The 26,077-nt window shown below is 42.3% G+C and overlaps 2 protein-coding genes across 2 annotated transcripts; both read right to left on the bottom strand.

The window, feature by feature from the left end:
* Positions 1–2,787: 2,787 nt before the first annotated feature.
* Positions 2,788–14,401, bottom strand: LOC311121296 (neurofibromin-like; the record flags this gene model as incomplete). The annotated part of the gene is made up of 4 exons (XM_084195799.1): positions 14,157–14,401; positions 6,248–6,391; positions 5,856–5,939; positions 2,788–2,982 (listed from the first exon to the last, which is right to left on the bottom strand). Exons 1-4 carry the CDS (start codon positions 14,214–14,216, stop codon positions 2,788–2,790), a joined length of 483 nt encoding a protein of 160 aa, XP_084051925.1. The 5' UTR covers positions 14,217–14,401.
* Positions 14,402–17,069: 2,668 nt separating this feature from the next.
* On the bottom strand, positions 17,070–21,863 carry LOC311121297 (uncharacterized protein; the record flags this gene model as incomplete). The annotated part of the gene is made up of 4 exons (XM_084195800.1): positions 21,579–21,863; positions 17,773–21,328; positions 17,482–17,569; positions 17,070–17,233 (listed from the first exon to the last, which is right to left on the bottom strand). The coding sequence occupies exons 1-4, from the start codon at positions 21,860–21,862 to the stop codon at positions 17,070–17,072; spliced, it is 4,092 nt and encodes a 1,363-aa protein (XP_084051926.1). The 5' UTR covers position 21,863.
* Positions 21,864–26,077: the final 4,214 nt, after the last annotated feature.

The raw sequence follows: 26,077 nt of genomic DNA on the forward strand, positions 1-26,077 counted from the left end.
AATGCCAAATGTACCTGCAGCATGCTACTGGCTACATATGCTTTTCTGAGTGACTTGTGTTGTGAGAGGAGAACCAGAATTCAAACAAAAACTCCTGGATTACATGTAATAATATTGTTAGCAGTGGCGGCTGGCCGATAGAGGGCGCTAGGGCGCCGCCCCCTTAAATAAAATTATTTTAAAAAATAAAATAAAAAATAAATAAAAATAATAATAATAATAATAAAAACATCAGTATGTCAATATTTGTGTGTTTGAAATATGGAATGCACACAGTAATATGTGTAAGATATGATAGAAAATCATATTCGCAACCTTTCCTCTGCCTGTCAAACGCCCCGTCAGCTCTGGGCGATACAGAAAGTGCCCCGAGGAGGCGGGTCTACGTAGCAGTTAAGCCAATTGCTAATTTAAGATATGAATGTATGACATAAAATGTAGCCAATCAGCGATCTTAAATCGAATCCAAGGAGGGCGATTATTTTATCGCCCCAAGCTCGCCCCTGATAAAATAAGGACCGGGCTCCAGTGGCGCCATTTTTACTAGACGACAATGGCGAGCGCAAACGTTACTCCTCCAAGACCCAACCCTAACTCGGTGAAATCTCTCCTCCAAGATCCGTTTGAGAGGAGAACTTTGTCAGAGAAAGTTCGGGTGAAAGAGCTGGGCCCAGATCAACCTGACCTCTCAATCAGACAGCAGGCTAGCGAGAAAGGGAAGCAGTATATGCGCGGCTTCTCCCGTAGCTGGTACACCAGGAAGGCTTGGCTAGCTGGGTGCACTGATGCTAATGCTTTATTTTGCTTTCCGTGCTTGCTTTTTAAAACGACGGGGTCAGATTCAGCATGGACAGGTACCGGAGTGAGGGATATGAAGCACCTGTCAGAGAAGGTAAAGAAACATGAGAACACCAGGGCACACATGGACAACTCTGTAAAGCTAGCTGTATTAGGAAGGGTGAACATTGCTACGCAGCTGGATGACGGCCACAGGATTGCTGTGGCCGTCATATATAAAAGTCACTGGTTGTGTGTTGAGGGGGAATTACAGTGAGTTAAGAAGTCTGATTGCAAGTTATCAAATTAAACTTTATTTTTTGGACCCAGGGCCTCAATTCCCTCTTTGTGTGGGGACAGCGCATCTGACGAGCAGCAACAGCCCATCAAGCGACGGAGGATGCTGGGACCAGGAGAACAACAGAGGTTGGCTATAGAGGTAAGTTGTGATGTAATTGTCAGTGTTTCCCCCTAGAACTTTTTTCAGGCCTGGTAGTATGTAGCCAAAACCCTGAACAATCAGCACCTTGGTAATCATATACTTGAGTTGGACATAGGCATGTGTCAGTCAGGATCACTTGCATCAAAATAGCTTAATTGCAAATTAAAGCTGATGATGTATCTTTTACAGGTATGTGATACCATCCTGAGTCATGCCAAAGAGAGGTTCTCCTTCACCCAGCACCTCATCAGCGCAACACTATTGCACGGAGAGTTGTTCCCACAACACAGTGTGAAGTTCCCCGATACAGCGCTTGAAACAACCGTGGAGGCGTACCCCATGTTGAACAAGGCCAAGCTCAAAACCGAACTGTCCCTCATCTATGAGAACAGTGAGTTCAAGGCTTGTAGTGGTGCAGTGCCCCTGTACCAGTTCTTCATGGAGAACAACCTTCAGAGCACTTTCACAGACTGCCAGCCTCCTCAAGATCCTCATCACCACACCCATGACAACTGCTGAGTCAGAAAGGTGCTTCTCTACACTGAAAAGGATCAAGACCTTCCTGAGAAACAGCATGACACAGGATCGCCTGAACGCTCTGGCCATGCTCTCCATGGAGAAGAAACTTGTCAGGGACATTCCTGACTTTAATCAAAGGGTCATTGAGAGGTTTGCCACTCAGAAGGACAGACGGGCAAAATTCCTGTACAAATAAGATGAGACACACACACACAGAGCAGCTCTGGCCGCATGTTTCTTTGTATATAGTTGACCTTAGCATAAAAAATCCAGTTATATATGGTACTCTAGAAAGTCTTAATAGTGTCTTTGCTAATATTACTGTATATATGTTGTTTTGTATCAATTAATTGTTGCAGTTCTGGAGCACATTAACAATTAGTCACATTTAGTATGATCATAAAATACTGTATGCTATTCTTCCAGTCAAAGGTTTGAGTTCATCCACTTGATATCCATTTCTATATTATACATCCTTTTATACAGTGTAAGATTTCCTATAAACTTTATAATAATTTCATGTTATTGTCCACTTTCCACTCTGTTCTGACAGCATGCCTGTTGCGTTGCCTGTTTATGGTGAATGGTGAAAAGTTCACTTTAAATGCAAATGAAAGGCTTGGGTTTGTGTAATATGTTTTTGTGTAAGAATGCCTCAACTTTTTAATATTGGCATTAAATAATTACTGAATGTTTCACTGAGCACTGCTGTCCTGCAGTTTGTGTTAAAATATATCGCGATGGTTACAGGAAAAAAAAAGTATGGCACAGCCCCACCGAGAATATTTTTCACCAGCCGCCACTGGTCATTTGTAATATTACACTTCTGGGAAAATCAGGTCTGGTGGAAGACTGTTTAAAGACACAAATGCATTTTTGCACAAAAGATAATAACGTAGGTGAGTTTCCATCGACCTTGGAAGAACAACAGGGTGGGCAGGCTTTTGTTCCAGCCCTGTACTAACACACCTGATCAACTGCTCATCAACACAGTGATAGTGACACTGAATTAGCCAACAGTCTGTAGTTCCTCAGGATCAGGGTTAGCGTTACCTGGTGGAGATGCGGCTGAAGACAGCGTTGAAGTTGTTGCAGCTGAGGGAGAAGAGGACCCCTGAGGCAGAGGCACGGAGCTCTGCAGCGTGCTGGTGGCCCTCACGGTACGTGTGGATGAAGTGACAGATCTCTGGCAGCAGCTGCTTCACAAGCATGGTCTCGTCCAGACGCAGGCAGTCCTTCGATTGCTGGGGGGATTTTATTTGATTTATTAGGATCCCCATTAGTTGACACCAATGGCGACAGCTAGTCTTACTGCGGTCCGACACATAACGAAAAATAATTTACAGACAAAATACTTTACAATCTACATGCAGTACCAGTCAAAAGTTTGGACACACCTACTCATTCAAGGTTTTTTCTTTATTTTTAGTATTTTCTACATTGTAGAATAATAGTGAAGACATCAAAACTATGAAATAACACATATGGAATCATGTAGTAACCAAAAAAGTGTTTAACAAATCAAAACATTTGTTATATTTTAGATTCTTCAAAGTAGCCACCCTTTGCCTTAATGACACCTTTGCACACACTTGGCATTCTTTCAACCAGCTTCACCTAGAATGCTTTTCCAACAGTCTTGAAGGAGTTCCCACATATGCTGAGCACTTGTTGGCTGCTTTTCCTTCAATCTGCGGTCCAACTCATCCCAAACCATCTCAATTGGGTTGAGGTCGGGGGATTATGGAGGCCAGGTCATCTAATGCAGCACTTCATCACTCTCCTTCTTGGTCAAATAGCCGTTACATAGCCTGGAGGTGTGTTGGGTCATTGTCCTGTTGAAAAACAAATGATAGTGGGACTATGCGCAAACCAGATGGGATGGCGTATTGCTGCAGAATGCTGTGGTAGCCATGCTGGTTAAGTGTGCCTTGAATTCTAAATAAATCACTGACAGTGTCACCAGCAAAGCACCCCCACACCTCCTCCTTCATGCTTCACGGTGAGAATCACACATGCGGAGATCATCCATTCACCTACTCTGCGTCTCACAAAGACACGGCGGTTGTAACCAAAAATCTCCAATTTGGACTCATCAGACCAAAGGACAGATTTCCACTGGTCTAATGTCCATTGCTCGTGTTTCTTACCCAAGCAAGTCTCTTCTTATTATTGGTGTCCTTTAGTAGTGATTTCTTTGCAGCAATTCGACCATGAAGGCCTGATTCACACAGTCTCCTCTGAACAGTTGATGTTGAGATGTGTCTGTTACTTGAACTCTGTGAAGCATTTATTTGGGCTGCAATTTCTGAGGCTGGTAACTCTAATGAACTTATCCTCTGCAGCTGAGGTAACGCTGGGTCTTCCTTTCCTGTGGCGGTCCTCATGAGAGCCAGTTTCATCATAGCCCTTGATGGTTTTTGCGACTGCACTTACAGGAACTTGCTCCCATTCAGCCGCAAGAGCATTAGTTATTGAAATTTTCCAGATTGACTGACCTTCATGTCTTAAAGTAATGATGGACTGTCGTTTCTCTTTGCTTATTTGAGCTGTTCTTGCCATAATATGGACTTAGTCTTTTCCCAAATAGGGCTATCTTCTGTATACCAACCCTGCCTTGTCAAAACACAAATGATTGGCTAAAATGAATTAAGAAGGAAAGAAATTCCAGAAATTAACAAGGCACACCTGTTAATTGAAATGCATTCCAGGTGACTACCTCATGAAGCTAGTTGAGAGAATGCCAACAGTGTGCAAAGCTGTCATCAAGGCAAAGGGTGGCTACTTTCAAGAATCTCAAATATATATTTTGATTTGTTTAACACTTTTTTGGTTACTACATGATTCCATATGTGTTATTTCATAGTTTTGATGTCTTCACTATTATTCTACAATGTAGAAAATAGTAAAAAATAAAGAAAAACGCTGGAATGAGGTGTGTCCAACCTTTTGACTGGTACTGTACATTTAAAACCATTAACATGTAGTGTGTGTGTATATATATCAGTTACATACATGTCAGTACATACACACAACAAGTAGGTCACATGGAGGAGAGGCGTTGTGCCCTGAGGTGTTGCTTTATTTGTTTTTTTGAAACCAGGTTTGCTGTTCAGGAGGAAGATGAATACAGAGAAAAAGAGAGGGAACATGATGAGAGGAAAGAGTGTATGTGCACGCTGGTTTCTACAGGTTCTCTGAGAAAACAAGGAGTGCTTTTCAGGTTATCAGAGGCAACTTCTCACATAGTTCGGATTTATACAGCTGGACATGCAATACATGTATGTGGGTTAAGTGCCTCGCTCAGGGGCACAACCACAGTATGTCCCCACCTGGGATTCGCAAGTGCTCCCATTGGCTCATTTCCAAAACTACTGTGTCAAACTGGCAACCTCATACTGGGACAGACTGCATACAACTGCATTCAAAACCTGTAGCTCACTCATATGTAGGAAATAGTGTAACACAAAATGAGGCTATTACTATACTTAGAAATGTGTAAAAAATAACATCTCTACATTTCTAACTAAAGTTCCATATAGTCCATGAGCAGAGCAGCTGGCTTCCATCTGACGACATGGCCTAATGAAAAACCTATACAGGAAACTCCCGGCGATCCCATTGGAAGCTGTGAAACCACTAACTCAAGTCGAGGAAACACCTGCAAATGTAATCTACTGCTGCAGGGTCGCAGAACAGAGGCACCTATTTCAGAGGGGAAGAGAAAGCACGAGTGAAGGAAGGGGTTTAAGTGTATGTCTGTGTCTGTCTGGAAAAAGCAGAGAGAGACAGAACAGGGGCATCCAGGATCCATCCAACCAATGTAATGCTGGCGTTGTGTTGGAAGAACCATAGCGTTTTAGAATATTGGTGCAATAAGTGCAATATTTTGAGGCCAATGTTCTTGACTGGCAATGTTCAATTAAATTCATCAACAGAAAACTGTTTGAGTTGGGGGAGGTCATAGGACTAATATGGGACAGGCTGGGGGAAAACTAAAATGGAGAAATGTTTATACACAATACAAACAACTGTAGGGGGGGATAGGTTATCAGACCAACTAAAGGTGATGTAAGGAGGGATACAGTAGATGTAGAGTGTATGGGGGTTTCCTCACCGACACCAGGCACTTCTCCAGTGTGTCCAGGATAATCAGCTGGGAGAGGTAGAGGTTCTTCTCAGCAGCTTCCCCGAATATCCGCTGGAGAGAGGAGAGGAGGAGAGGAGGGGAGGGGAGGGGAGGAGAGGGGAGGGGAGGGGAGGGGAGGGGAGGGGAGGGGAGGGGAGGGGAGGGGAGATGAGGGCTTACAGACACAGAGGACACAGTGATTCGGCAAACACCACTTCCAGCCCTTAGTGGGCATCCTAAACTTCAGTTGACTTGGAGTTTTGACACAATACACAAGCCTTCCAGGAGGTAGGGTTGATGACGCGCAACGTAGTGATCCCCATTACTCATGCTAAAGTCAAATAAACAGCTAAAAGAGATATGTTAAAAACTCCACTTACCATGTTGTTCACATTTTTTAGTACGTTCGTGAGGCCACTGATGACGAGGGAGAACTTGTACTTAGAGATGTTGATGAGACATTCCTTGTTGTGCTCTGTGCCGACTTTGGTGTGGTTGTTCTGATGTCCCATTTTAACGGGAAGCTAAGGAGAAAGAGAAGAAAATCATGTGTACGTACAGGAGTACGTAGCCACGGGTGAACGTGTTAGACAGTGGACCATATATGCAGCAGGTTTGAGCAAGGCTAATGGAATTACACAAAGCCATGGTTTCACGTTCTTATCATGTGTCTACACATATCCACACTACACATTTCCACACAAGAAGTGCTATGTCACACCTCTCGCGCTATGAGGACGTCTCCGACACCTGACGAAGGTCAAGGTGCAGACGTCCTGCAGTCACAGAGCAATGAAGCCCTGTGCTAAGAAGAACCTCGCCACAACTCTAACATACGCCCACAGCTGTACACCTGCAGGCTACATCTCACTCACACACACAAGGGCCAGCTCGGCCAGACCTCATGGGCAGGAGCCCCTGTAAGCTTGCCTAGTGTTGTGGCTGGCTAGTGTGTACGCGGGGCACATCAGGCCTGGAGTGTTAATGAGCCGTAAGCAGCAGCACAGATGACAAGTGAGCTTTTCTGCATGGAGCACTCCTCCCTGATGTGGCTCTGGCTCTCCTTCAGGCCCGTGCGTAGGCGTGGGGCAACAGAGCCAGGATGTTGTTAGCCTCAATTTCCACTTCCAGGCTTCCCCAACAGCCAAGTGATGAACAGGCGTGGGAGTATGGTAAGGGGAGACTACACTGTTGCAGACCTAATAAGGAAACAGTTCGGTTCAGACCTGCATCCATGGTAAGGAAGAGGCTCATGGCCTAGGACTGCTTACTAGCTGGATCCTCTCTACCACTAGGGCCCCTCAGGGAGAAACCTTGGCCTGGGAATGAAAGTCCAAAAACAGAGGGTAGGAGAATAGTCAGCCGTCTGAATTGGAATGCACAGAGTCCACACAGGCCCATCCCTGCTTCATATCTTTCACATCCAGTTCAGCTCAGGGACTGTCCGTCCGGGACCAGAGACAGACAGTAAGCACTTTGTTTCACAGGCCGGGATTGGAATTCCTAAAAGGTCACGGAGCCATCTCTTCCCTTATGTGCACTTTGGCATAACTGATTGACATTGTATACACACTAATGCACTGTGTGCTCATTACATGATTGGGGGAAACAGGGGGAAGGAAATGAACATTGGATGAGAGGAATGAGCCAAGAGAAGAAACGTAATTAAAGTGAGGCCTATTTTTCATGAAAAGAGAACTGTTATTGTCCCTAGATGGGATGTTTAGATATTCGCATTAAAGATGAATTATGTAAAAAAAAAAAAAAAAAAAGTGACATAACAAATTTGACTCAATGATCTTCATGTACAGTGGGGAGAACAAGTATTTGATACACTGCCGATTTTGCAGGTTTTCCTACTTACAAAGCATGTAGAGGTCTGTAATTTTTATCATAGGTACACTTCAACTGTGAGCGACGGAATATAAAACAAAAATCCAGAAAATCACATGGTATGATTTTTAAGTAATTAATTTGCATTTTATTGCATGACATAAGTATGTGATACATCAGAAAAGCAGAACTTAATATTTGGTACAGAAACCTTTGTTTGCAATTACAGAGATCATACGTTTCCTGTAGGTCTTGACCAGGTTTGCACACACTGCAGCAGGGATTTTGGCCCACTCCTCCATACAGACCTTCTCCAGATCCTTCAGGTTTTGGGGCTGTCGCTGGGCAATACGGACTTTCAGCTCCCTCCAAAGATGTTCTATTGGGTTCAGGTCTGGAGACTGGCTAGGCCACTCCAGGACCTTGAGATGCTTCTCACGGAGCCACTCCTTAGTTGCCCTGGCTGTGTGTTTCGGGTCGTTGTCATGCTGGAAGACCCAGCCACGACCCATCTTCAATGCTCTTACTGAGGGAAGGAGGTTGTTGGCCAAGATCTCGCGATACATGGCCCCATCCATCCTCCCCTCAATACGGTGCAGTCGTCCTGTCCCCTTTGCAGAAAAGCATCCCCAAAGAATGATGTTTCCACCTCCATGCTTCACGGTTGGGATGGTGTTCTTGGGGTTGTACTCATCCTTCTTCTTCCTCCAAACACGGCGAGTGGAGTTTAGACCAAAAAGCTCTATTTTTGTCTCATCAGACCACATGACCTTCTCCCATTCCTCCTCTGGATCATCCAGATGGTCATTGGAAAATTCAGACGGGCCTGGACATACGCTGGCTTGAGCAGGGGGACCTTGCGTGCGCTGCAGGATTTTAATCCATGACGGCGTAGTGTGTTACTAATGGTTTTCTTTGAGACTGTGGTCCCAGCTCTCTTCAGGTCATTGACCAGGTCCTGCCGTGTAGTTCTGGACTGTTCCCTCACCTTCCTCATGATCATTGATGCCCCACGAGGTGAGATCTTGCATGGAGCCCCAGACCGAGGGTGATTGACCGTCATCTTGAACTTCTTCCATTTTCTAATAATTGCGCCAACAGTTGTTGCCTTCTCACCAAGCTGCTTGCCTATTGTCATGTCGCCCATCCCAGCCTTGTGCAGGTCTACAATTTTATCCCTGATGTCCTTACACAGCTCTCTGGTCTTGGCCATTGTGGAGAGGTTGGAGTCTGTTTGATTGAGTGTGTGGACAGGTGTCTTTTATACAGGTAACGAGTTCAAACAGGTGCAGTTAATACAGGTAATGAGTGGAGAACAGGAGGGCTTCTTAAAGAAAAACGAACAGGTCTGTGAGAGCCGGAATTCTTACTGGTTGGTAGGTGATCAAATACTTATGTCATGCAATAAAATGCAAATTAATTACTTAAAAATCATACAATGTGATTTTCTGGATTTTAGTTTTAGATTCTGTCTCTCACAGTTGAAGTGTACCTATGACAAAAATTACAGACCTCTACATGCTTTGTAAGTAGGAAAACCTGCAAAATCGGCAGTGTATCAAATACTTGTTCTCCCCACTGTATATACAAGGGCCTTTCTCTTAGAATACCATCAATTAATTCATGGAAGGGACACCATATAAAGACCATATGATGAGACAATGTTATAATGTTGAGATATGTCTTGCTGACCAATTCTTATCAAGGTACTCTTTGAAAACAGACAGTGACACTAAATAAGAAGGTATCGAAACATTCTCTAATTAATGGAAAATCAATGAAGAGATTCAAGCCTACAACTGCATTTTGAGCATTCTACTACCCATGACTTCTATAAAATATTTTGTCATTTTGGCCACACACATCAATATACAGTAATTTAACATCATTTATAATTTAACATCAGTATTCCAACAGTGTTGTTCACTGGAGCCATCTCGTCTTTTGACAACTCAGCTGCTCTAGGGTTGACTGCAGGGAGTACAGCTACGACCGGAAGTTACTTTTTCGTGGCAGGTCAGGAGAATTTACGTAGCAGGTTAGGATAATTAACGTGGCAGGTTAGGAGACTTAGGTTAAGGTTAGGAAAAGGGTTAGGGTTAGCTAAAATGCTCTCCTAACCTGCTTCAAAAAGTCACTTCTGATCACCCTTTAGTCACAACTCTGCTTTAGGGGGTATGGTGGGGTGGGGGTGAACAGATTCAGTTTCCATGACGATGCACCAACACTGCAGAGGTCATGGTTTAAAGAAGAGATGCACTGATGATATGACGATTCTGGGCTGATGCTGTGATGACCAATACTACTAGGTTGAGGTTCTTCTTTCTCATTGATCTAGTACATCACATTGGCATCCACCAACCTCTCTCGGGTAGCTTTTTACATTTACATTACATTTTAGTCATTTAGCAGACGCTCTTATCCAGAGCGACTTACAGGAGCAATTAGGGTTAAGTGCCTTGCTCAAGGGCACATCAACAGATTTGTCACCTAGTTGGCTCGGGGATTAGAACCAGTGACCTTTCGGTTACTGGCACAACGCTCTTAACCACTAAGCTACCTGCCGCCCCAGGTGCATGCATTACAACCAAGACAATTTAGGAATCTGAAGTTGCATACAACTGTGATTTAGACTTGTTCACAACACTTTCATTGTTTCTGGACACTGGGTAGATTTTTGGGAAAAATAAGCAAGGTTCACACAGAAAATCTGATTCTGACTATGAACTCCACCCTCATAAAGCCAACACATGCAATCCTATGACATAGAGCCCTCAAATTCAACTCTGGAACCCGAAGCCAGTTCCACTACATTTTTTCATTGTTCCCCTCTAATCAGGGACTGAATTAGTCCTGGACACCAGGTGTATACAATTCATTATTATGTAGGACAGAAAACCAGCAGGCTCCGGACCTCGTAGGGTAAGAGTTACCCCTGACTTAGAGGCTTCTAAATGGTCTTAACAACACAAGGTGGATTTAATCCCTTATTACACTTTCATCAAACTGTAATAAGCCGAGCAGAGCCGCTAAGCCTGGGTACAATCACCACTCTGTGCATCAGAGTCCCTCTGTAGCCTCTGAAACCTGAGGCCCAGAACCTACCCAAACTGCACACAAAGTGCTGATATTCATTTTCAAAAGGCAAAGAAAAGGAGGTATGAGACAGTCTTATACCCAAAGTTGTACTGGAGCTGAGGGCAGTTGCACAGTGCGCAATGGCACTTGGAGCAGGTTTAGGCTAAATCCAAACCTCTGCATAGTGCAAGCCTAGCTAAACTAGGCCTAACCCTTTTCAAGTTCATTTGTAAAACAGATTTCACCCAAAATAGTTTAAAGAAGGTTAAGAGTTTCTGGCGGCATTGCTTGCACTGCAGCATGGTTGCAAGAACCATCCCAAAAGAACCATCTGTTTCAGTCCCTTTCGTGGTGGTCTTTGACGACCAAAACAGACAAAGCTCAGTTTCCAATGGATGAAATTGAGACCCAGAGCTGCTTTACAGACATACCAGCTCTCAAGCAACAACAAACTTTCCAACAAATAAGCTGGAGCATTTTACAACCTTGATCTTACAATATGATAATATTGACTGATAATGACTCCTGATGAGAAACAGTTAGGGGCAACAGACAAGTGTAAAAACTATTGATGGACTGGATAGACTACCTGACCCAATGATTCACATAGCTTCAATCTCAAGTTCATTAGAGGAATCTTTGGCACCCTTAAAGGGATACTATAGCAGTACTATACAGTAGCATATGCTAGTGTACCTGTAGCCTTCCAGTCATTGCACAAACGCTAGTCAGCATTGGCTCTCGGGACTACCTCTAACTTCCTTCACACTGCACGCAGACACCTAAACAGCTTAATATTGCAGATAGATTGTAACTTCCATCAATGTAATTGTCTGCATCACATCCAATCCCCCATGTTTTTTATATCTATACTCCCCTTTATTACTTTTCAACCCCGCCATCCTTTCCCTACTTGGGGTAAATTAGTGAACAACAATACTTAGGCCTCTACTTCCAGCTTATACTTACCATCTACATTTTATGGACACAGTCAATTTTACAATAATTATATTTTATTAGTTTTTGCTCCTGAACTACTTCTACTCTCAACCTCTCCGATCATTTTCATGATGTCCATCCGGTTTGCTTCTATATGCCATATCTTTCTAACTGTGCTCTTTCCCAAAAGCTCCCAACATACAACCTATATACTTACATTGGGGCGGCAGGTAGCTTAGTGGGTAAGAGCGTTGTGCCAGTAACTGAAAGGTTGCTGGTTCTAATCCCCGAGCCGACTAGGTGAAAAATCTGTCGATGTGCCCTTAAGCAAGGCACTTAACCCTAATTGCTCCTGTAAGTCGCTCTGGATAAGAGCGTCTGCTAAATGACTAAAATGTAAATGTAATTATTAGTTATCTTGTTATTATTTGTTGTTAGTTGTTATTAGTCCCATACTTCAACTCCATTCAACACCTCCCATCTAGCTCTTAACACCATCCATATAGGATTTCTATTTGCCATATATATTTCAACTGTACTGTGATGTTTTACAAAAGTTCTGAACCTTTCTATTCTCATTGCTTCTACAGATTGTGAATTAAAAATAAACATTTTTGCTAAAAGTATTATTATATTATTGATCGATTGACTATGACTTTTCAGATCACCCAGTAATGCTATCTGCAAGGTTAGCTCCAGGTAAATATTGCAATCCTTCAGCCATTCCTGGACCTGTGTCCAAAAACAAGCTACAACTGGACAGAACCAAAACAAATGATCTAATGATTCTGTCTCTTCACAGCTAAATCTGCAGAGCTGGGAAGATTGTATCCCCCATATATATAACATTATATTGGTAGCAAGAATTTTATATAATAATTTACATTGAAAGATTCCAATTTTTGAATCCGATGTCGTTTTGCGTGTCAGTTCATAAACACTATGCCATGGGATCAGTACGTAAAAAATCTCTTCCCAACTATTTTGCAATCTATATGGGACGGCTGTCAATCCTTTGGTCCTTAAATTAAACTGATATACTTTTTTATTTATTACAGTTTTCCTTAACCAATTATGTTCTTTAATGTAAGGCCGACAGACAAGTTCCTTACTTTCTCCCCTTTCCACTTTCCTCTTCCATTTTTGCGGTAAGGCTGCAATTATTTGGTTGTAATTTTGGGTAGAGCAGACATTTCCATATGTTTTTGTTAGCTGCATGTGTGACATAACTCCACCAGTCCTACCGATGATATCATTTACGAAGCTTATACCTTTTTTAAACATTTTGTCAAAAAATTAAGGTTTTTTGTCAATTAGTATATTTGAATTTAACCACAATATTTGTTGCATTATTTGTTCTGTCGTTTCTGGAGGATTAAATTGAAATTGCAACCAACTTTATATGGCTTGTTTTAGAAATAGTGATATTTGGGAGATGATTTCCTTTTCAAATAACTGAAAATGAGTGGTTGTAATCTGAATAAAGGGAGAAAGGCCATTCTTGAACATTGGGTGAGACAATCTTACTAATTTGCTTGAGAACCAGTTCGGATTTAAGTATAACTTTTGTATGACTGAAGCTTTTAGTGATAGGTCTAATGCTTTAATATTTAATAATTTCTGTCCTCCGAATTCATATTCATTATATAAATAGGCCCGTTTAATTTTGGCTGGTTTGCCGTTCCAAATAAAATGGAATATTTTTTTCTCATATAATTTAAAAAAAACTGTTCGCTAGACGTAGGCAAAACCATAAGCAAATAGGTAAACTGGGATTCATGTTGCTTTTTTATCTTAGTATTGAGCCTTTACCTCAGAGCAGAAACATGGCCAGGTTGCAAATCCAGATTCCTCAGACAGACAGTAACATGACTGTTGGCTGACAGCATGCAACGAGTGTGTGTTCTTCATTCTTTTCACTGCATGTGACAGACCTTGCATTTTAATCAGTGCATGTTGGAGTCACACCTCTCATTTGTTTACAGTTAGCTATGACTCCCTAGCTGGTACAGTAGTGACATCTGTTCCCCAATTTACTGCCAGAATTAGCCAATATTAGACGTTATGTGCAACCTCTCCTAACAGTCCGAGTTAGCTATACCAACACCCAAAATCGAAGCAACATGAAAATGCATGTTTAGTTGGCTAGCTAGCTATCTTAGCTAGCTAAGTACATGGGAAGCTTACTAGATAGGTAGCTAAAAGTAACTTGCACTTTTGTTACACATAATCCTAACAGATACAAAAATATTTGTCCTAACGTAGTAGTTACTTTGTCTATAGCTAGCTAACGTTAGCTAGAAAGCAGGCTAGTATGCACTTTGCAGTGGCAGAAATAAGTTAGCTAGTTACCTGTTCAAGCCCTCCAAATGCTTCACTGCTTGCAGTTGCAGCTAACTAACTACTCCCACTTCCAACTCATATACAATATAATATTACCTGCTCGTCGAATCTATTTATCACGGCCTGAACCCATTCCACTGGTTTATGTGCCGCCATGGCCGAGCAGATGGAAACCGCGAATGACTGCTTGCAATTCCAATACGAATGTGGAGGTTCGTGGCGATGTTAAGCCTGAAATAAGTTCCAAAACCGCCGTCTGAAGAAGACAGTACGGGTTGGTTATTTTCCCCTTTGAGCAAGCTTTACCATGCCACACCACCGGATGTCATCCCAGTGAAACCGATGGGGAGAGGAGATTACTGAGCAAAGATGCCCGTGTGTCGCTTGTTGATGTCGAAGGTAAGAGCAAAGAGGATGCACACAAACATTGGCCATATAATATAATGTTGTAACATGTAACTAGATAGCTTGACTTGCTACCATATGTTAATGAAAATATCTAACAATATTATTACATGTAATCCAGGAGTTTTTGTTTGAATTCTGGTTCTCCTCTCACAACACAAGTCACTCAGAAAAACATATGTAGCCAGTAGCATGCTGCAGGTACATTTGGCATTTAAAAAAAACTATAGCTGTGCTACAGAATTAATCTGTTATCATAAAAGTGTATTGCAATATTCAGTCTCTTTTTGCCACACACACACTCTCTCTCACTAGAGACAAGTGTGTAAGCTACTTGTCCAGAGAGGTTTGTGCTGTAGAAGTGGATCTGCAGCAAAAGTAGACCTTTACTGCAATCTACAGGTCTAAGGTCACACTAGCATACAGAAAATGTAAATGTTGTGCCTTTGAAACCAGAGCTCTCGCCATGAATAAAAATACAGATAAGACTTGTGAGTTGTGGACCTTGAATCATTGATGATTAAAACCAGAGCCTTACAACCTCTGGTAATGATTCAAGCTTAGGGTGGATTAGAGATAGAAATTCACGTGACAGTAGGCTATCCACAGAAAATGGAAATGTGTGTGTTTCTGTTTGAGAAGTTAAACCAGTTCATTCCCTTGTCACTGAGTGTCCTGCATCATGTATTTTTTTATTATTTGTAAATTAAGTATGGTTTATTTTACAGTACATTTATTTTAGACAGAATCACTTATATCTGGTTGAATGTTGGTTGTGGGACATATCTGAAGTACTGTGTGTGTTCCATTAATCACACTAATGCCAGGGTCAGTATGTGTGTGTGTGGATAGGCATGTTCTATACAGTATTCAGGACAACATTACTCTATTTAGCATACACTATGACTATGACTGCATAATAGACTAACCTAAAAATACACATTATTTTCTAATAAATGTGTTAACAAGGGAATATACAGTGGGGGGAAAAAAGTATTTAGTCAGCCACCAATTGTGCAAGTTCTCCCACTTAAAAAGATGAGAGAGGCCTGTAATTTTCATCATAGGTACACGTCAACTATGACAGACAAAAGGAGAGAAAAAAATCCAGAAAATCACATTGTAGGATTTTTAATGAATTTATTTGCAAATTATGGTGGAAAATAAGTATTTGGTCAATAACAAAAGTTTCTCAATACTTTGTTATATACCTTTTGTTGGCAATGACACAGGTCAAACGTTTTCTGTAAGTCTTCACAAGGTTTTCACACACCGTTGCTGGTATTTTGGCCCATTCCTCCATGCAGATCTCCTCTAGAGCAGTGATGTTTTGGGGCTGTCACTGGGCAACACAGACTTTCAACTCCCTCCAAAGATTTTTTTATGGGGTTGAGATCTGGAGACTGGCTAGGCCACTCCAGGACCTTGCCCGGGCGGTGTGTTTGGGATCATTGTCATGCTGAAAGACCCAGCCACATTTCATCTTCAATGCCCTTGCTGATGGAAGGAGGTTTTCACTCAAAATCTCACGATACATGGCCCCATTCATTCTTTCCTTTACACGGATCAGTCGTCCTGGTCCCTTTGCAGAAAAACAGCCCCAAAGCATGATGTTTCCACCCCCATGCTCCACAGTAGGTATGGTGTTATTTGGATGCAACTCAGCATTCTTTGTCCTCCAAACACGACGAGTTGAGATTTTACCAAAAAGTTCTATTTTGGTTTCATCTGACCATATGACATTCTCCCAATCCTCTTCTGGATCATCCAAATGCACTCTAGCAAACTTCAGACGGGCCTGGACATGTACTGGCTTAAGCAGGGGGACACGTCTGGCACTGCAGGATTTGAGTCCCTGGCGGCGTAGTGTGTTACTGATGGAAGGCTTTGTTACTTTGGTCCCAGCTCTCTGCAGGTCATTCACTAGGTCCCCCCGTGTGGTTCTGGGATTTTTGCTCACCGTTCTTGTGATCATTTTGACCCCACGGGGTGAGATCTTGCGTGGAGCCCCAGAAATCGAGGGAGATTATCAGTGTGTCTTCCATTTCCTAATAATTGCTCCCACAGTTGATTTCTTCAAACCAAGCTGCTTACCTATTGCAGATTCAGTCTTCCCAGCCTGGTGCAGGTCTACAATTTTGTTTTTGGTGTCCTTTGACAGCTCTTTGGTCTTGGCCATAGTGGAGTTTGGAGTGTGACTGTTTGAGGTTGTGGACAGGTGTCTTTTATACTGATAACAAGTTCAAACAGGTGCCATTAATACAGGTAACGAGTGGAGGACAGAGGAGCCTCTTAAAGAAGAAGTTACAGGTCTGTGAGAGCCAGAAATCTTGCTTGTTTGTAGGTGACCAAATACTTATTTTCCACCATAATTTGCAAATAAATTCATTAAAAATCCTACAATGTGATTTTCTGGATTTCTTTTTCTCATTTTGTCTGTCATAGTTGACGTGTACCTGATGAAAATTACAGGCCTCTCTCATCTTTTTAAGTGGGAGAACTTGCACAATTGGTGGCTGACTTAATACTTTTTCCCCCACTGTAAATGAAGACAAAGGCTATCAATTCAATGCAAATATTACTGTATTAAAGGAAATCGCTGTATTAAGCCTGCGTTGAAGACCGTTTGAATGGCTTGGATAGGCCTATGGAGATGGCAGAAAACATCCTGATTAGAAGGGAAGCTTTGTGAGGCTTCTCCTGTTGAGAGGTGGAGGGAAGATCCTCTGGGAGTCCAGATGTGGCAGCATGTGCCACTATGCTGGGCACTACAGAAGAGAGAGAGTTGACATGCACTTTAATTTAGAAATTATGTTATATTGTATTCTTAGTTTCAACTCATTACTTTCACAAATAAATGAGAACCAGCATCTTGAGGTTTAGAAATTAGAAATCATTTTACATAAGATCACTATCGATAATATATAATGTACTGTATATAGGGTTTAATATTTTTGCAATAGCATCTTTGTACACCAATATCTCAAACAGTAAATGTCCTGCTGTATGGACTTACACATGCTATCTTCAGCAGTAGTCTGGTCTTTAGATTCAGAGTGGCAGGAATTCTTCTTGGAATCCTTCTTGTTCCCGATCTTGAATGGCTAAGAAAGAGTTGAAAGACAAAAACATGTCAAAACAACAGTCACAGCTGAACAACCTCATGGTAATAACAAATCACATCTTACACACCAGCACACCAAGATTTATAAATGGTTTTGGAATTAATGGATGGTTTTACATTTTCTCGAAATAACATTGTTTACTCACATTGACACAATTGTTAACTTAAATAAGTTTGATGTACCTTTAAGTTGATTTTCAGCCTGGCAAGCCTTTGTAGGAAAGACAGCTTCCCTCTGGTAGCCTTCACATCCTCAGCCATGGGAAGAGCCTCAGGCCGGGTGGCTTCGAAATATGTTCTTGAGGCTGCCCTTGATGCCTCGTTACAACTGTGGAGAATCTCCTTGCTCAGAGACTTCACAAGAATCCTACTGAATGTAGAGTCCTGAGTCGACACGGCCAGTTGGAGGATCTTCTCTGAGCCAAACTCCTTCAACAGATGTTTGTAGACGGTGCTGTATATTTTATGACTCTTCAAGTTCTTGGGATAAGCTTGGGTCTCAGAGCAGCCTGACCATGCACAGAAGGCAGCTATAACTTTTGGAATCAGGTCTTGTGATGTGCGTGTGACGTCAACTGGGTACAGATCAGTTTGGGTTTGGATTTTTGACAGAAGTCTCACCACTAACATGCTGATGAGGCCGGTAAAGTCATCATCACCGCTTAAGTTATCAGTGGATGGGGTTGAAAGCGAGACATCTTTGACAACATCCGGACTGGTTGACTTCTGATCACAAACAATGCTCTGAGCTACACCGGAACAACTGGTGGTATCTCTTTCCTCAGCATCTATGTTGGCCTCAAAGCCTCGTGCAGCATTGGAGGTCTCACTTGTTGCCATGCTGATGGCGGGAAAAGATGGCAGAGGGGAGGACTTAACACTCAGTAGACTGCCTATATCAGTTACAGTTCTGGTTGGAGATGACTCTCTGCTTTGTGCATCAGAAACCACAGAGTCCATGACCTGGCTTACCATTACTTTGTTAAACAGACTGACTGTGTCACTAAATGCTGATGTAGACAAAGAGCATGAAATCCTATCTTCAGATACGCTAGCCGTCACACTGACTCTCTGAGCCCAACTCATTGAAGCTAAAGATGGCACAAGGCTAGGAAGCAGGAGACGCTTCACAGACTCCTCTGCAAACAGCTGAACCAGCTCGTAAGCTGTGGGTTTCCCCAACTTCTTGTCATTCCTCTTCAGTTTAGTAAGGATTGTATGGGATGCACTCTTTCCAGCCGCCACTGTCAGAACCAGAGGGGTCAAGTTACTCTCAGAAATGATGCGGTTGACTTGGTGAGTAAGATCACAGGAGAGAGCACCAATCCTATCCTGAGATATGAGCTCCTCAAGTCTTGCTATTGCAGCTGTTAGATCAGGGTGGGATGCAACCTCCCCTTCTTCCTCTGGATATACATCCTTTAAAATGGTATCCACTATTGCAGACATGCTTTCCCTGGCATTACACACTGATGTTTTTGTCTTAGTAGATTTGCCCATGTCGATGACTGAGCATCTTACAATGGGCTGAGTAGTACTCGCTGGTAATTCAGAAGGGATGGGAATTCCAGGGAGTGCAAATTCCCACTCTGACTTCTGTGATCTGGCAGATGAGGATGACAACGAGGAAGAAGGCCGCTGTGGTGCTGGATAGACCAGTTCCTCATCACATTCACTGCTTACCTTCTCAATATCGTCCAGGATCATTCCAACCACATTCTCTATTTGTGAAAGCTCTCCTGCAGTCACCATTTGGTCAGATTTTGACAGCTCTTTCTGAATTGAAACCAGAATATGGCTGAGGGTATTTTTGGCTTGAGCCTTTGTTACTTTGGCTTGCTTTCGCCATGTGAAATAATTCCTAATCTTTGTCTTCACATTGTGGTAAATAGTCTTTGCAGTTGTCCAGATCTTCTTCTCAGATACTTCCACACCAGACTGGGAGCCTTCGGGTGCGGCCTCAGTGTATTCTGAGGTTTTTTCATAACTCTGTTGAAGCATAGAGTCTGCCTGCCATAGAGTAGTAGAAGACTCTGTGCGTGGGAAAAGGCTCTTTATGTCATTTGTAATTGATCCAACGATTTCAAAAGCAGTTAAATCGGTATGCCTCGAGGAAATTGTTGATGTTGCTGGCAACATCTGAGAATCTAGCTGGCTGGAACTGACTTTGCTGGGAAAGCTACTGATTGATTTGATCAGTATTTTTCGCACTTTGTTGGTAGCGTTCATCTGGAACTCTTCACTGGAGAGCTTCTCAATGACTGAGGCTGGAGTATCTCTTAATCCCTCCAACGCAGAGGAACCGGACACAGGCATGTCTTCTAGGTAAGACATGACACCGTCCAAAAAGTCATAGACTTCAAGGGAGTTGTAAAAGAAACTCTCTGCAACAGATGATGTGCATTCCTGATCTGATCTATAGATGTCCACAATCTGGGACAAGACCTCTTTGGTGCAGGGCACCAGGTTTGAATCACAGAGAGACAGTAATGGTTGAGAGTTCTCACTTTGGCATTTACGGAGAGCACCAAGTCCTATTGAGTTGACCTCTTGCAGTATTGCCTCGCTCTTACAGGTTTCAGGTTGCTCTGGTGTTTTCTCTTCTACAGAGCCAGTTGAATCACGTCCATCAGATAAAGAAGATGAATTGCATTCTGATATAGGAGATTCACTCCTACATGGTGAAGGCAAGCTCAGGATTGAAACAGGCAGATCACTGGAGTCAGTGTGCTCCAGAAGCACATCACTGGAGTCAACTTTTTCCATACGTTCTTTCCCTTGGACTGGAGTTCCACCCATTGTGAGGAACAATGTATTCAGCTTTGCCTGAAGCCTGTCGCAGAGTCTACGAGCTACATGGAAGGGTTTCCTCTTTGTTATACAGTGTCCTACTTGGGGATCTCTCTGGGTGCTTGTTGGCTGATCTAATTCAGCATGCTGCACAATGTCCTTGACATCTTCAACAAAGTTATCAATTATTTGTGATGCCTCAGAATCTACTTTGGTCTGTATGAGCCCAGTGGCCGCAGAATCAAGGATCCTGTCAGATGGGCCAGATGCATTCGTCAAGCTTGGAGTGGTACTAAACGAATGAGAAGGTTGAACCATACCAGAGATACCGCTCCTAAACCTTCTCACAAGAATTTCACTCACAGCCTTTGAGGCTTTGGTCTTGAACTTTGCACCAAACAGAGTGCCAAGATTTTGCGTCATTTCATTGCAAGATGTACATATTATGTTCAGCTCCTCTGGAACAGGAGAGTCTTGAGCATCCAGGTGCTCCACTGCAAGGTCACTGCCAGATGCCAACATTTTAACTTTCACAGCCACTTCTCGAAGCACCTTAGCCAATTCCGGATCTTCTTTTTCCAATTCATCCACCATGTCTGCGATAACAGTCATCACCTCTTCTGTTGCAGGTGGAATGCACGACTCTAATTCAGAGGTGGAGCTCTGGTCCTCTGGAGTGGCATGATCATCAAAACACTTCTGGACCATGTTGACCATCTGTTCAGCGGCCTGGGTACCAGAAGCAATAGGGGAGGACCGCCCTGAAATGGCTCTGCTGATAGTCATAGAGAGGGCCAAGTTAAGCTGTTTGACCACCACCTTGATAAGACCAACGGTCAGCTCAGGTGGGCAAGAGGACAGGATATTATGGTCAGAGAGTTGCTCCTGGACACTTTTGATGATTCTGTCCTCTGGCATTCCCAGGTGGACTTTCACTGAGGTCTGGGAACTTTAAAACGAACAAACAAAGCATGATAATTCCTGTCTGAACTTGGCAAATCGATCAAGCATTGTAATTTTAGTATTCTAAATATTTACATGTCCTTTTGATCTCTTTTCATGCTCATTAATTCTAATCTGCTCAAAGGTTGATACATTACATTCTGTACTACATTAGATAGCATAAAATGCATTGGCTAACAAACTGGGATAGATGAGCTAGGTGAAATCCATACATGTAAACCTTGAGGGGAACATACCTCTTCGAAGAGGGTGTTAGGGACCTGAGACGTTGAGCCCCTGTGCCGCCCTTATACAACTTCTTCGGCAGATATTTAACTTCCTGGATGAGCTCCAGTCTTTCCTGATCAAAGGCTGTAAAGGATCTTGCACTGCCGCCCCTCTTGGTTGAGTCAGTTTCGTCCTCAGCAAAGCCCGTCACCCCCAGTACGCCGGCCAGGGCCGGCAGCAGGATCTGCAGGGTGGTCTGTGTGATGAAGGTTACAATTGTCTTGCACAATTTGGCAAGCTGTTCCTTCGTCATCTGTTTTGAACAAACAGAACAAAAACAGGCTTTTCAATGGAACTGTGATGTAAAGTATTCTAGATCGAACAGAATGCATTTGATCAACATTGTTATTCTTGTCTGTGACTGAATTCAAAGTTTGATGAAGTCTGACAGAGCAATGAACATGAGTAACAGAATATAACTTGATGGCTAATCCCTCTCTCTGAATTCAACAGATTAATGACACATCAAAGGTCAAAGAAAGATGGAGAAACTTACAGGGTTTTTTTGTCCTTTGTAGATCACTTGCCACTGCCTAGAAAATAAAAAAGAAGTGTTTTAGTTAGTGTTTAGTTCCCACTGCATAAGAGTTCATAAATGTTGAACATGTGAAGTTAACATACTCATCAGTAAGATTGCGCAGGAATGAGATGAGGATTGGGTAGGAGTACTCCATCTCATCCTTGTTGCCTGGGCCAAATGCAGCCTTAACTGCTTTCGTCTCCAGGAGCTCAATTACAGATCCTCTGTCCAGGTGTTTATTCCTGGAGACTAAAGATGTGATTGCCGTAGAGCATAGGTCACTAACAGGCGGACCGCGGTCCGGATCCGGACCCAGAAGCCGTCCCATACGGACCCGGACCAAAACAAAAGATTATGAATTAAAACCTGACGGGGCGCTTCTATTTTAATATGCACAGCTTTTGTAGTCTTTACGGTACTCGTTTTGTGAATGAGGAAACTCACCGACCAATTGCATGTGAGTTAAGCGATCCCACGTGATACCACTCAGCCAATGAAGTCTTTGCATTCCTGGCGGTAAATATTGGGACTCTACAGTGCAGACAGATGAGAGTTTTAGAGGCAAGTTACCAAGGAAAAGAAAGTCGGATTAAAAAGATAGCGATATATGTAGAAAACAAAGGGAGCGAAAACAGACGAATGAGACGGAGAAAGGGAGAGATACAGACGAGTGTGCCGGAGAAAGCTGAGGAAAATACGAGTGAGACGGAGAAAGTTGACGAAAATATGAGTGAGACGGAGAAAGGGAGCGAAACAGACGAGTGAGGCAGAAAAAGGGTAACAGTTAGAGAAAATAAGGAACAAATGGCACTCTCCAAAAAAAGAAAAGTGGACAATGAAAACAGAGCATTTAATCCAGAATGGACAGACTCCACCAGGATCCTGAGCAACACATTCACTGCCCAACAACGTGCTCTTGAGTGTTTCCTCAGAGTTTCTTGGATTTTGGGTAAACACAAAAAGCCATTTACAGATGGAGGGGTTGTCAAAGAATGCATGAGTGCAGTAGCTGAAACACTACTTGAGGGAAAACAAAAAAATGAGCTTTGTGATAAAATAAAGCAAATTCCCATGTCAGCATCATCTGCCACAAAGAAAAGTGAAATATTAACTCAGGATGTGCTAACCCAGCTAGATGAAGCCATGCATAAGGCACCATGTGTAGGCTTAGCTGTGGATGAGTCCACTGACATATGTGACAATGCTCAGCTGTTAGTGTTTGCCAGGTTTTTCAACACAGCCCAGAAAACATTCTGTGAAGACATGTTAGGTGTCACTCCCCTTCAGACCAGTACAAGAGGAGAGGATATCTACCTGGCCATTAAGGAGATGTTAACAAAAAGAGGAATAGAGCCAAAACAAGTGGTTTCAATAACCACAGATGGAGCCCCTTCTATGATAGGGAAAGAAAAAGGAGCTGTAGCAAGACTGAAAGGGGACAATCCTGAGCTTTTATCTTACCATTGCATCATTCATCAATCTGTCCTCTGTGCCTCCCTGTCAGATGAGCATGCTGAGGTGATGAATACAATGATGAAAATGATAAATTTTCTCAGGGCATCCTCTTCCTACCAGCATCGCATGCTTAGGGAATTCCTCAGAGAAGTTGATGCCAATGCTGATGATCTTTTGCTGCACAACAATGTGAGATGGCTCAGCAAAGGCAGGGTGCTAGAGCGCTTTTGGTCCATCAGGAGGGAATTAGCATCTTTTTTGGCAGAGCTAAGCAGTCAGAAGGCAACACAGTTTTCTCTCTTTTTAGAAAATGAGAAATGGATGGATAATGTGGCCTTTTTGGTTGACATCACGTCACATCTGAATGAACTGAATTTGAGGCTACAGGGCAAGGACAATTCAATTTGTGAACTGATGACAGCTGTTCGCTCCTTTCAGAGGAAACTTGAAGTGTTCAAGGAAGACCTGCAGGGAGACTGTGTACACTTCCCAGCAGTGCAGGAACAGGTTCAGGGACAGAGAGATTTGTCTTCTTTTGTTGATTTTATTGATAAGCTGATTGTAAACTTCAGCAACCGTTTTGACAGCTTCAGCTTTGGAGAGCAGCTCACCATGTTCATTCAGAACCCATTTCTGATCACAGATGTCAGGGGGTTCTCAAAGGAAGTCACACAGCACTTTAAATGGGTAAATGCTGGGTCTCTCCAGATGCAATTGGTTGATCTCCAAGCAGATGTGGCCCTGAAAGAGCAGTTTGTAAGAACTGACCCTTCCACTTTCTGGTTCCAAATGGTCCCTGAGACTGCTTTCCCGGGTCTGAGGAAAGTAGCCCTATACATCTTGACCATGTTTGGCTCCACATACAACTGCGAGGCAGCTTTCTCCACAATGAACATAATTAAAACTAAATATCGTTCCAGGCTCACCAATGAGCACCTTCACATGTGTATGAGAATGGCCCTGACTCCATTCAAGCCCAGGTTTAAAATTCTGGCAAGACAGGCTAAAGCTCAATTCTCTCACTGAGCAAAAACATGGTGGAGTGGGATATGAGGGGAAGAAAGTGATACTCTAAAACTGTTCAATTGTTAAGATCTGTTGAGATTTATTATTTGTAAAATTGGTTGAGACTGTTGAGTCAAGATGTGAAACAGAAAAGGGGAAATTCAAACTTTTCCTCCCTTTATATTATTTTTCTGAAGTTAAGCACTTTTTTTGAAAATGCACAATTTTCACATTTTATTTATTTTCTCTTATTTTGACATGCAGCCCTAGTTTTATTTAGTTAATTAATGAGAGCACATTGTACATATCTACAGTCATACATATATGTTCAGTAGGGCTGCCCCTCTTAGTCGATTAGTCGACTAATCGGTCGTTTTGGTCTTAGTCGACTAAGATTTCTTTAGTCGATAAGTCATTTTTTATGCTTATTCATGCTTAATTACTCATTTCCAAGTAACTTATGAGAACATTTCTGGTGAACACGAGATTTAAAGTGGTGCTTTTGCAGGATTAATTTCGGAGAAACTCAGTTTTACAGATGGTTAATTAACTACATTTATATTGCGCTTTTCTAGTCTTGCACAGCTCTGTCGATTAAATCAACTAATCGATTAGTCGACAAACTCATATAAGTGTTAGTCGACTAAGAATTTCTTTAGTCGAGGACAACCCTAATGTTCAGTTCTATGTTTCGTGATAATAAATATTGTCAACAAGTTTTTGAATTGTACTGAATTAATTTGATTAGACGGTCAGTTATTGATTACATTCAGAACTACTAGGCTACTTAAATATATATACCACTAAATTGTTAGACATTATGATCTTCTGGACCTTTGCTTCAAAACATTTTCTCTAACTGGACCTTTTTTAAATTTTGTTGAATACCCCTGAGCTAGGGAGTCATAGCTAACTGTAAACAAATGAGAGGTGTGACTCCAACATGCACTGATTAAAATGCAAGGTCTGTCACATGCAGTGAAAAAAATGAAGAACACACACTCGTTGCATGCTGTCAGCCAACAGTCATGTTACTGTCTGTCTGAGGAATCTAGATTTGCAACCTGGCCATGTTTCTGCTCTGAGGTAAAGGCTCAATACTAAGATAAAAAAGCAACATGAATCCCAGTTTACCTATTTGCTTATGGTCTTGCCTACGTCTAGCGAACAGTTTTTTTAAAATTATATGAGAAAAAAATATTCCATTTTATTTGGAACGGCAAACCAGCCAAAATTAAACGGGCCTATTTATATAATGAATATGAATTCGGAGGACAGAAATTATTAAATATTAAAGCATTAATAGACCTATCACTAAAAGCTTCAGTCATACAAAAGTTATACTTAAATCCGAACTGGTTCTCAAGCAAATTAGTAAGATTGTCTCACCCAATGTTCAAGAATGGCCTTTTTCCCTTTATTCAGATTACAACCACTCATTTTCAGTTATTTGAAAAGGAAATCATCTCCCAAATATCACTATTTCTA

The sequence above is a fragment of the Coregonus lavaretus genome, assembly GCF_964263955.1.
Source record: "Coregonus lavaretus genome assembly, contig: HAP1_SCAFFOLD_1753, whole genome shotgun sequence".
Lineage (NCBI taxonomy): Eukaryota > Metazoa > Chordata > Actinopteri > Salmoniformes > Salmonidae > Coregonus > Coregonus lavaretus.